At 41.5% G+C, this 12,435-nt stretch overlaps 1 protein-coding gene across 1 annotated transcript in view; it reads left to right on the forward strand.

Annotated features, from left to right (window-relative positions):
* Nucleotides 1-645: 645 nt before the first annotated feature.
* Nucleotides 646-12,435, forward strand: part of PLB1 (phospholipase B1) — a 99,916-nt gene continuing 88,126 nt past the window's right edge. The window contains exons 1-9 of the mRNA XM_054397056.1: nt 646-694; nt 4,125-4,162; nt 5,311-5,374; nt 5,845-5,903; nt 7,330-7,370; nt 9,175-9,218; nt 10,199-10,283; nt 10,795-10,846; nt 12,054-12,140. Of these exons, the coding sequence (XP_054253031.1) occupies nt 646-694; nt 4,125-4,162; nt 5,311-5,374; nt 5,845-5,903; nt 7,330-7,370; nt 9,175-9,218; nt 10,199-10,283; nt 10,795-10,846; nt 12,054-12,140 (519 nt within the window). The remainder of the gene's footprint in view (nt 695-4,124; nt 4,163-5,310; nt 5,375-5,844; nt 5,904-7,329; nt 7,371-9,174; nt 9,219-10,198; nt 10,284-10,794; nt 10,847-12,053; nt 12,141-12,435) is intronic.

The following is a 12,435-nucleotide window of genomic DNA, read 5'->3' on the forward strand; positions in this document are numbered from 1 at the left end:
CACGCCTGGTAGCCAGTCAAACATATTTTTTTGTAGTTTCGGTGAATTAAATTATCTTGTGGAAGGAGATGATGGTTCTGGAGTTAGTGGAAGATAGACACAGCATGAAGCTCATTGAAGGCAGGCAGGGAGTGGAGGCAGGCAAGGCGGCAAGAGGAAGAACACAAACTTCCTCTTTAGGTGGATGTGGGCTGTTACGTAAGGCTTAGTTGCCCTTGTTGCCTGAGAAATAGAGGCTCCTTCCTTGCTGGTAGAGGCAGGCTAAGGGCAAATTAATGTGTAAGGTATTACCTGGTAGAGCTTTGACCCTGCTGGAAGCTGACTCTCATGATCTAGGTCCTTGCATTTGCTGAGAGTCCCCCTGAAATGCGGCCAGCTGTCCCTTAACACGTGAGAGAAATTGTACCGCTTCTGCACTCCTCTGACCCTTGGATGGGGCAATTTGTAAACCAGAGATGCATGTGTCTTTCAAGTAAAATACCATTGTTGTTTTGCTTTCCAAAGATAAAGAGGCCAATAAATTTTATGGCTGCTGACTTATCAACTTATAGAAATATAAGGGAAGAAAAGATCATTTATTTCTTCACAGCCTTGGAAGTCTAATAGACAGTGCTCCAGGACCATCAATTCATAGAGGCACTTACAATGAAGGTCTTGTTAGGCCTGTTGTTTCTTTGGTTGTTCTCCTCACAAGGTGAGTTTTGAAACCCCCTTTGATAATTTGAGTTACACGGTATTTAGGAACCTGTATTTTTAATTGTTGCAAGGTGGGTGTATAACAGGAGGCTTAGAAGCAGTGAAGAAAACTGAGTAAAACTGTGATTTTGCATGTAGTTTGGGGTATGTTTGATCATTTTTAATAGATATATGCATTGGTTTGCACACTTCTGGGAGTGGACTGCATCTTAGTTGGGCATTAAGGCTTCCTGATGAGAAAAACATCATCAGATAATTAGACTAACAGTGTGCTCTGCCCCTAAATGGTGCAGAAATTCAAGTAAGGAACAGAGGTTTTCTCCAAATTAATATCTATGATAGGCTTTTCAATGACAGAAGATTGTGGGAATGGGTTAGGCAGCATCCTGGCACTCAGGGAATCATTGTTTGGATTTCTGCAAATGTCAGAGTAGGCCTTTATTCCTTATACTGTATCTTTCAAGTCCACATTTTGTGCCAGTTTTGTAGATGTTGTAGGACTGGAAATGCTGTGTATAGTTTGGCTTTATTGGCTCTGTGTTTTAGCTCTCTGACTGTATGAAAGTAAGGATAAAGAGTAATGGTGCTTTACCTTACCAGTAGGCAGTGAGGGTAAGTCTTGTCAGAGGTTTACAAGGTGCTCTAGTAAGTAACTGTTAGGGGGTTTTGGTTCCTAAATAAACAGGAAAAAATTATCACATCTTAGCTTTTGAATTTAGGGGAAAAGATTCATGGTGCCTGCAATTCCTGAGAACATCTTATTGAGAAAAAAAAAATATTGATTGTTAGAACCCTGTAAGAATTATTAGCTGAAACAAGTCAACTATAACAGCAAGGGGGGGAAGAGTGGAATCTTTCTTTCAAATTCTGGGAAAATTGACAGAAAATCACTTAAAATACTAGAAAACTAGAATTATTAAATGGTGGAGTAAGGGAATGACTATAATATTGGGAGCAGCAGAAGTTAAAAAAAGCATATGAAAAGCATAAATCCAAAGCATACTAAGAAAATTAAAAAGGTTAAAATTTAATCAGCCAAGTGAAAAATAAATCTGAGAGGAAACAATGAATCATAACAGAAGGAATAAAAAGTAATTAATCCTTTTTCAAATATGTCTGAAACAGGGAGTCTATAGGCTGACTGATGTATAAAAGCTGAAGCCAAAGAGAATAACTACATTATTTTTTTTTCTCTGATATACTCCACACAAGAGCTTAAAAATGGCCTTGCACTCAGAGCCTTTCAACACAGAGGTCAAGCAGGAAAACAGTCAAATCCTTGACCAAGTCGATAACAAATTGTAAAAGAACTGCCAGGGTTAGATGATATTCTCCCAGGGGAGTGAGCCATCTAAGAAATAAGAAATGTGGAACAAGGTTTTTTTTTAATCATTATTGGTGTTGAAAATGGAATGTGTCAGATGTGAAGCCTGTATTGTAATGGGCTGCATTTTAGGAGGATGTGGGGAACTGGAGTAGTAGTTGTACAACAGCAGTAAGGTGGTCTTCTGCACCATGCAAATTGGTGGTAGCAACGTGAAGAACAGACTCAACTGACTTTGGGTAAATAAGATATGACAGGGGAGTTTCCTCATGGAATTGATGAAGAAAATCCATGACAAAAGGACATGTGCCCATGGAATGATTATTCAGCTGGGGTGTATTTGTATTTCTACAAATCTTTTGAGCAAGAGCTCATAAAGAAGTGAACAGTCACAGCATAAGCTCGAGAGCACCTTTTGCTGGCCCCTGGTTAAAAACTGGGGTCTGAAGAATCAGGTTGCAAATTTTTAAACAGTGAGAAGAGGGGAAATTGAACCCATAGAAGCTCCTATTGATCTGCAGGTTCTCCTCCCCCCTCTACTCTGCCCTGGTGAGGCTGCATCTGGAATATTGTGTCCAGTTCTGGGCCCCTCAGTTCAAGAAGGACCTCAGGGAACTGCTTGAAAGAGTCCAGTGCAGAGCCACAAAAGTGATTAAGGGAGAGGAACATCTCCTGTATGAGGAGAGACTGAGGGAGCTGGGGCTCTTTAGTTTGGAGAGGAGGAGAGTGAGGGGTGACCTCATTAATGTATATAAATATGTAAAGAGTGAGTGGCAAGAGGATGGAGTCAGGCTCTATTCAGTGATGCCCAATGACAGGACAAGGGGCAATGAGAGGAAGTTGAGGCACAGGAAGTTCCATGTAGACGTGAGGAAAAATTTTTTCACTGTGAGGGTGATGGAGCACTGGAACAGGCTGCCCAGAGGGGCTGTGGAATCTCCCTCTCTGGAGATATTCAAAACCCACCTGAGTGCATTCCTGTGTGATCTGGTATAGGTGATCCTGCTCTGGCAGGGGGGGTTGGACTAGATGATCTTCTGAACTTCCTTCCAGCCCCTAACATTCTGTGATTCTGCATCGAGACATGGCTCTCCACATATTCAGAAGTTATCTGAATAGAGGAGCATGCTAGCTTACTGATCAAAGCTATTCAAGATGCTCAGAATGAAAACCCAGAAGTAATACACATGGGGGTAAACTTACTCCAGCTATGTGTGGGCTGTAGTGAATTCTAAATTCAACACAGAGCATAGCTGTCTGAAGACATCAGCTCAGCATTAGCAACAGTCAGAGACAAACAATTTCAGGGGTCAAGGAGAGAACAGCATAGAAAACACATTGCTGCTGCTGTGTATAGGTCCATAGTTCACCTGCATCTGGACAGCTGGCTAGAATTTTCATGTCAAAAAAAAGATGTGGAAAAACCTAAGAGGACAATAAAGAAGTGTTCAGACTTATGAAGCAACTTCTATATGAGATCAAATAGACTGGCTCTTCAGCCTGGAAGAAGGATGGAAAGGCATATGAGAAAGATATACAGACATATGCAAAATGGTAAATTTTGTGGGAGCAGGAATAATTACTCTTTACAAGAACAACAAGGAAATAGATCAAGTTATTAACAAAAGAGAAAGTAAATTTCTTTTTTTCTTTTCATGTGTAATTAAATGATAAAGCACCTTTGTCACAGGACTTGGGTGGAAGCCAAAAGTGTGGGAAAAAAAAGAGGAAAATTCATGGAAGAAAGGTCTTGGGGAATAACATTTAGTAATTGCTTGCTCAGGGAATCCAAATGTATACACAAGGAAAGAGAATGTTTACTGAAATAGCTACAGTTGACTTCTGGCTCCATCCCTTGCTTATAATAATTTAAAACTTATTCTAGTATAGCAAAAACTAAGAAAATATATTTGGTTGTTGACATGAGCCTGACTTTTGGGAATTTCAACCCACCATGGGAAAGAAAGGCAGAAGACAAAGGTTTTGCAGATATTCTGATATTTCTCAATATTCTGTGGTTTTAGGTGTATTGAGTCTTTTGAAGTCTTTTTTTTTTTTCCAAGGTGAAAAATAAAACACAATTCATTCTTTTAATGTTCTCAAGGTGATGCAGATCATCTGGAAGAACAGGGGAAACAAAAGGTAAAGTATAACTTTATCTGGTTTTCTTTGTTGTTTGTTTGTTTGTTTGTTTGCTTTTTTCCCCAGTACCTATCATCATGCCTCTGGCAGTTGTTTCCTCTGAGGCAAGGCAGAAAAAGAAAAAGTACTTCTTGGTTCTCTAAATGGTTCTGTTCTGGAATGTATAAATGCAAAGCAAATTGCTCAGCAATGTGATATTGCAGCTGCAAGACTACTGTATGTAATCAGGAAATAAAGGTTTCTCCAAGCAACGTTTGTTATTAGGTTGCATATTCTGTGTGTAGATCAGCTGTGGTTAACACTTGTCCCTAGATGCTCTGTTGCTCTTTTAGAAACACAAAGTTAAACTCTTCCTTTTGCTATAACGGTTCAAAGCATGTGCACTGTTAAAGTCCTCCAACAGGAGACTAGGAGATGCATGGAGACTGTCGTGGCTGTTGTCACAACACAGATTTCATCCTTGCCTGTGCAAATCATGATGATCAGAGTGATGAGAGAAGACCCGGGCAAGTCATCCTGGGGGGTTGTCTGTCCTCTCTCTTTAAAGTCCTAGATGTTAGGCTGTATGTACAGTCAAAATTTAATGGGCATTAAATAGTGTTTCTACTGATAGTGAGCTGTCTCTTATTCCAAGTGAATAGCATCATGCATATTCTTGCCCCAAATGCTACTCTTTCTTTCCACCCCCTCTTTTAGCAGTTTCTGTGCTCACCTGGGAATTTTGGCACTTGCCAAGGACATAGATTTGGTTCGTTCCTGCTGCATATTGGAGATGTAGCTTTTTGTTTTGTCTGTTGGGTGACCCTTGGCACATAAAGGTATGTGCAGTAGGTGTCCTTGTGATCTCTTCTGGATTAAGCTCTCACTCTTGGATCAGGTTGTGTTCAGCACATTTCATTGTTTGCTTAGGCCCAGTTCTGTGGCAATTAGTAAGAAAACTGAGCAAAAAATGCAAGGTTTTGGAAGGGTGGATCTTAAAATGAAGCTGTCCAGATCTGTGTGATCTTGTATTTCTAGCAGAGGAGTATTCTTTAACTGTTTCAGGAGTAAGAGCTTGATACATGTGAAAATGGAACCCATGGGACCCCTCCTTCCACAGGTTTCCTTGCTAGATCTAACCAATCAACATTTATTTGTTTATGTCAAAGGCTCTAAGAAGCTTCCAGTTTCCATGTGACCAGGTGATGTTATCTGAGAGCCCTTCATCTTCAGGTTTGTCTTTGATATTACTCCTGTAGAGACTTTCTCTCACAAAATCATTTGAGAACGGGCTGGGGGAGAAATCAGCTGTTTGGGGGGTTGCATATATGGGATGTTGGCTGTGACTGAAGTGGAGGTAGGCTTTACAAACTGCTTAGTTTTTTGTTCTATCCATAATTATTTTTCTACCTTAGTTTTTTCAGCTGTTAGCTGAGGATGCTGCTATTAGTGAAATAATTTACAGCAATGTTTTTTGATCTTGCTTGAGGGTTGAGCATTTTAGTGCACCTAAGTACCCAAAGTATTTACTGAACACCTGAGCAAAGTTTTTCCATGTTTGACTGATTTTTAACTGCCAGTCAAAATATCCAGTATAGACTTCTTTTGTTTTAATCAATTTTGATGGTTTAGTATGCTAGTGAATGTAGTTTTCTTTCAAGGTTCCTGCTCTTTTTTTAACCTGAACTTTCTTTTTTCTGCAGTTCATGCTCTGCGGCCAGCTGACGTTAAAATAGTCACTGCAATAGGAAGTTTGCAAAGAGTAAGTACAAGCAGGGAGTGTGCTGAGTGTGACCCATTTCCTCCCTTGTGAGGTGAATGGATGATGTAGTTTGGGGTCACAGTTAGGGCATGCAGGATTGGATTCTTTCCACAAGCATCAAAGGGTTCTGGTGAAAAGTGACTGGAAATACCTGCTGTCCAGTGTTCCAGTATACTCTGCGTCTAAAAATAGTCATCTGACTTTGTGCTGAAGGAAATGTGATCACAGTGTTCTTGCGGAAAACCATGATATTTGATTAAAGAGCTTGGATTTTCTTAACAATGAGCTTAACAGATCGAATAACCGGAAGAAGCAGCTGTGAAAATTCAAACTGGAAAAATACTACATTTTGGTGATCACTATTGAACAAATTATTGAGAAATACAGCAGAATTTTTTATGCTGTTGAAGTGTGTTCTGCAGCTATTGGTTTCCTGTCTAGAAGGCAGAAGCTCTAGAAGAATCACAAAGATATAATTTTGATGTACAAATCATTGGGAAAAGTTCTCCTGCCTGTTCTAATACAATCAGTTTTGGATGTTTTCTCTTCATCTTAACGGCTGAAAGTGAATATTTGAAATGGATTTGAGGCATTTAACCACAATTCTCAAGCTTTGAGGAAATGTAGAAATGCATGCTGGACAAAAATTGATAATCATTGCAGGGGCTACAACCCTCATCACAAAACACTTTTCAAATTCGAGGTGGTATTCTTCAAGGCATCATACTTTCCTTTGGGTGGAAATCTTTCCATAGAAAATCAGCATTTCTGGGTGCCTTGTGACTGCCCTCCTCTTTGGAGGAATATAATTGTTCTAAATGCAAAGGTGCTTCACCCATATCAGATGCACGCCCCTTTGGAGCAAGTCTTTTTTGTGCTGTCTTTGTTTCTTGTGAATGGTGCCACAGAAAAGTATATAATTGATCTCCTAAGGAATGTCTCCTTTCCTAGAGCAACCATCCCTGTCACTGTCTTTTCCTCAGACTCTCTGTGGTCAGTGAAGTTCCTCTGTTTATTCTAAGGGTTTTTTTTTGTCAGGCACCATACTGGCACCATCAGTGAAAACGATCTCAACAACTTCAGATCAGGTCCTTGTTGAAATGGAGCAGACGCAGGGAAGTTTGCTTTAGAACAGCATTTCAGTTGACTGAATTTGAGTTCAACTAGCCAAATTTTATTTTTAGCTGTGTGTAATAAATTCATTAGTGAAAGCACTAACTGGGAAAGGATATCCAGAGTACAACAATATGCTGTAATAAGGGAGCTCTGGAAAAATAATTTAAATCTGTAAATTACTACAGTAAAATGTAAGAGAGTCTGTGGAAAGCAAAGCTTTCTATAACAGGATTGGAATATAGTAGAGGAACAGTACTTGTAGAAGTAGATTACCCTTCCCTTAATGCTATTCTTCTTTGTTTATTCACAGACAGAAGGACTTGGTGTACATCGTGAGCATTTACTCCAAAGGTAACAATGAACTGTTAGCATTGTTAGATAAGTGTCATGATCCTTAGTAAACAGAAATTATCTGTATGTGTGAAAGATATAGAACTACCTTGGGGTTGTAACAGCCTTGATTAAGAATTTCCAAGATGGTAAAATACGGGTTTGATGGATGGACCATTCAGTGTATAAAGACAGCTGCACCCAAAGAGTGGCTGTCAATGGGTCCATGTCCCAGTGGAGGCCAGTGACGAGTGGAGTCCCTCAAGGATCAGAACTGGGAGCAGTCTTGTTTAAGATCTCTGTTGGCAACATGGACAGTGGCACTGAGGGCACCCTCAGCAAGTTCACCAATGATACCAAGCTGTGTGGTGCAGCAGACATGCTGGAGGGAAGGGATCCATCCAGAGGGACCTTAACAGGCTGGAGAGGTGGGCTCATGACAACCTCATGATGTTCAACAAGACCAAATGCAAGGTCCTGCATCTGTGTCGGGGCAATCCCAAGCACTGATATAGGCTGGGCAGTGGCTGGCTTGAGAGCAGCCCTGAAGGAAAGGACTTGTGGGTGCTGGTGGATGAGAAGCTCAACATGAGCTGTCAGTGTGCACTTGCAGCCCAGCAAGCCAACCAGGTCCTGGGTTGCATCTGTGGCCAGCAGGCTGAGAGAGGTGAATCACCCCCTCTACACCACTCTGGTGAGATCCCACCTGGAGTACTGTGTCCAGTTCTGGAGCCCCTATTACAAGAAAGATACGGAAAGGAACATGGCAGAGAAGGGCCATGAGGATGATCAGAGGGCTGGAGCAGCTCTCCTCTGAGGACAGGCTGAGAGAATTGGGCTTGTTCCGTTTGGAGAAGAGAAGGCTCCGAGAGACCTTATTGTGGCCTTCCAATATCTGAAGGGGGCCTAGAAGAAAGCTGGGGAGGTACTTTTCAGGGTGTCAGGTAGTGATAGGACTAGGGGGAGTGGATCCAAGCTAGAGGATGGTAGATTTAGGTTAGGCATTAGAAGTTCTTCACCATAAGGGTGGTGAGACACTGGAACAGATTACCCAAAGAGGTGGTGGAAGCCCCATCCCTTGAAGTTTTTAACGCCAGGCTGGATGTGGGTCTGGGCCACCTGATCTAGTGGAAAGTGTCCCTGCCCATGGCAGGGGGATTGTAACTGCACCATCCTTGAAGTCCCTTCCAATCCTGACAATTCTATGATTGCTACTTGATGAATCCTAGGTAATCCTACTTAGAGACCTGAAAACAGAGATTTATCAAAGCAAAGAAAGATACACTGTCCTCTGCTTGAATGGTTCCTAGTGCTTCATGGACAAGCCCTACCCAATTTCCTTCCTTCATGCCCCCTAGGCAGATATAAATATGTGAGGAAACATGGAGCTGAATTTTGTAAATGCAAGTTTCTGCAGCTCTTTTGAGTTGTAGCATTCCAGATGAGGATCTGGCCCTGCACAGACAAACTTTAATAGACTAATTTTTAAAAATATTTGTGCAAACCTCTGTGTCCACTTGTATGTCAGTGCACATAGAGTGGTCCCTACCTTCCTCGTACATATGCATCAGCACGATTACTGCAACAGGCAGAGGGTAAAGAGCCAGAAAAAAGTGAAACATAAGACTGTGTTCTTACCCAGCAGTAACTGATGACATGACAGTTTTAGAGAATGAAAGGATCCATTCTTAATTTCAGCAGCTGCCATTAATAAGCACTCTCAGATGTAGCACGGCTGATAAGAAATTGAGGCTGTGCTGCAATATAATTTTTCTTCAAGAAGTAGAATAACAGCAACTTCCTGTGTTCTCTTTTTTTTCTATAGCACAGGAAAGAGCCTCCTTGAAGTGTGCGTGGAAACTTTAGCAGGTGCGTCTTGCTGGCACATTGGAACTCAGGCAACTTGATTGAATGAAACGCTGGCAGGAGATCCAGGGCTTTGCTGAGCTGCAGAGCAGGTGCAGGACAAGCTAACTGCAGGGGTGTAAGGGAAGCCAGAGGAACGTGTACTTGGGAAAGATATATTGAACCAGGGTGGGTTATCCATACCAGCTTTAAAGAGTCTGAGTAAACAAATAGTGATGAAGAAGGGCTGCTGGAGATTGGTGCAGGAGTCTTACATGTCCAACAGGGATTTTGAGGCTACTACTTCTACCATGACCTCAGTCCTTGTTGGTGTGTGCTTGCTGCACATGCTAGCCCACTGAAAACTTGTGTGGGTTTGTCTGTCCAGTATTCTTTCTGCTGCCATGTGGTCAGGATTTGCACTCAGGCTGCCATAGATACACCACCTATATGAATTCATCATCTGTCTGCTGGTTCCAGCTGGCTCTGAAGGCAACCTTGGACTTGCTTGAAGAGCGTGGCACGTAAAACCTTCAGGTCCCTTGAGATGCTTAATTGAGTAGTGGATAGCTCTGGGATCCTCCCCTCCAAATCTTCTTAGTGTCTAAATGTCACCTTCATTTCCTTGTGAAAAAAGGTTTAAAACCTGGTAACTTCTCTGTGCTTCAGGATGCTGTCTCTGGGAAGCCCTTCCTAGTAACATCATTTTTACAGCTGCCTGTATTTAAATCCACCCAAACCACTAGTGGCTGACACAAGAGATGGGGATGGAGGTTTCTGACCTGAGTCTGGAGGCAAACTCAGATGTCCAACTTCCACTTCTGAAGATGAGGCACAAAGCCAGCCAGAAGCTGCAGAGGGGTTCAGGGTTACCTCTCGTGTCTGCCAAGAGATCCTCAGACTTAGAAGTTTCTGGATGGTTTAGTTCTGTTGTGTTTGTAGCAAAAAGGCAGAGTAGCAGTCCCTTGTATGCAGAAATCACTTAACCTGTGTGTGTCATTCAGCTCTCATTAGCAGTTTTAATCCATCGGTCCTACACCAGCCTCCTCTGCCTGGCACAAAGGGAGTGACATCAGAGAGTCAAGCCATGTAAGTCTGAGGGGTGTTTGGCTGGGCAGTTGATTTACAGCTGGCAAGGTAGAGGATGTAAGCCTCTGATGCCGGAGCAGTTTTATGGACACAAAATAACATTCAGGACTGGCAGAGGCTGCACAGACACTCCAGGGACACCCTGAAGCTGTGGCTCAATTGTCACCTCTTGGAAACAGGAGATAAAAGCCCACTGTGTGCCTTGGGATCTGGATCACCTGACTTAACATCAGGCTTCCTTTTTGTTAGCTACAAAACATCTTTTGGCAAAGTAGAATTAGAGGCTGTCTGCTGTTTTCATCTAAGTGCATGTCTAAAAGTGAGATGCCTGAATAAGAGCTAATTGCCCCAGGCTCTCTGTATAGCACAGTGAAGTGTCTAATCTTACCATATTTAGAGGAGAAAATATTAATCCTACCTGAAGTCTCAAATGTTGTTTTACTTAATGGTAAAAATCAGCCAAAGCTTTCCTGAAGCCTTCATAGTTTCTATTTTTCTTTCTGCTTTTCAGAGACCTCCTGCATCAAGCTGAAGAAATAGTCAAGCTCATGAAAGAGAATCAGGTTTGTTTAAATCACAGATGTTGAACCAGAAAAAAGGGGGAAATGTTATTAAATAGTTTAAACAGCACTCAAAAAACCTCTTCAGAATATAAAATGCTGTTTCTTGAGGTTAATGGACTTTGACCTTTCTGTTGTAAATAAGAATTAATTCTGTACCTTTCAAGTCTAGCATTTTGTTCTTAAAAGCATCACACGGGGCTTACATTTGTATGAGTGACCAAAGATCTTGGTAGGGAAGCCAGCATGTTTTGTGTTGGTTAAGGAGATGAGACCCCTGCTAGATATGCTTTGTAACTGTGCCAGGGTTTTGGAGAAACCAACAAATTCTCAGTATTTGTCTCGTCCATTTCCTCTCAGTCCTTTAGGTCCTGTTTTCAAAAATAGGACTGTAAAGACCTAGATATGCTTTGGCTGATATCAGTGGTTGGTGCTGGTGAGAGCTTAACTTATCACTCATGACCGAGTGCTTTGTAAATCCCTCTCTGGAGCTTTACATATCCGTTTTTCTTTTATTCCTAGTTCTGAGGCATATCATTTTGTAAAATGGTCTTTACATAATGGGAAAATGTAATTGCCAAGATAATTCTCCTCTTGCCTCTCTGCACTACAGGGAGCCCATCCAACTGTTTGTACACGGATTTAGCATACTTTTTTTTTTTTTTTTTTTTTTTTTTTTTTTTGCGGAACTGAGTGGTTCTAATCAATGCTCTTCAGTATTGGTGAAAACTGCCTAATAAACACAACACAGCTGGGCAGGGCTGTAGCTCACATATTTCCTTCAGTCTTCATCCCACTAGTCTGACCTAGTCTTAGTAGTTGAGGAACATTAATCCTGTCAGAGAGCTGCAACAGTGATGAAAAGAAGTACCATAAAGCTCCATGCTAAGCTGTTCATGTCCATCTTCTCCAGTAGACTCTCCAAAGGCTGCAGCAATTTCTGGCTCTATCCTGAGCTTTTTATAGATGTGCCTTCGTCTTTGATTGCACCATTTTCTGCCGGTCCATCCATTTGCTGTTTCCTCTAGGGCAAAATGGGATGGTTTATCAAATGGAAGTGATGATAATGGTCAAGATGGGGGCCACAGCCTGCTGTTTGGTCTTGTTGATTTAAAATCATAGCAAATCTTTTGTGAGAAAGGAAAACAGAAAATAGGTCTCTTCTCATCCTCTTCCTTCATTTTATTTATCTTTTCCCTCTCCCTCCCAGATGATGGACTTTCAGAATGACTGGAAACTTATCACAGTGTTTTTTAGTGCTGAAAACCCATGTTATTCCTGTACCTCTACACTACTGGTAAGCTTTTCATTGGGTGGTTTAGCAATCGAGGCAGGTAGTTAAGACACTATCTCAAACTGCTCTCTGCCACAGTGAACTAAAGGAGTAGCTAGTTCCAGGATGTTGGAATGACTCTATCCATTGATGTAAGCACAACATGTGTTTTGTATTTAGAAGCATCTGTGCTAAATCTGTGATCCCAAGCCTGAGATGCCTTAGTAGACAATTTTTTTCCACCTTCATCTATATCTCTCTCTTTTCTTATATGTTAATTTATCTACTTATAGTTAAATTGCAAGACTAGTTCCATGTG

Source organism: Indicator indicator, chromosome 2 (genome assembly GCF_027791375.1).
Source record: "Indicator indicator isolate 239-I01 chromosome 2, UM_Iind_1.1, whole genome shotgun sequence".
NCBI lineage: Eukaryota > Metazoa > Chordata > Aves > Piciformes > Indicatoridae > Indicator > Indicator indicator.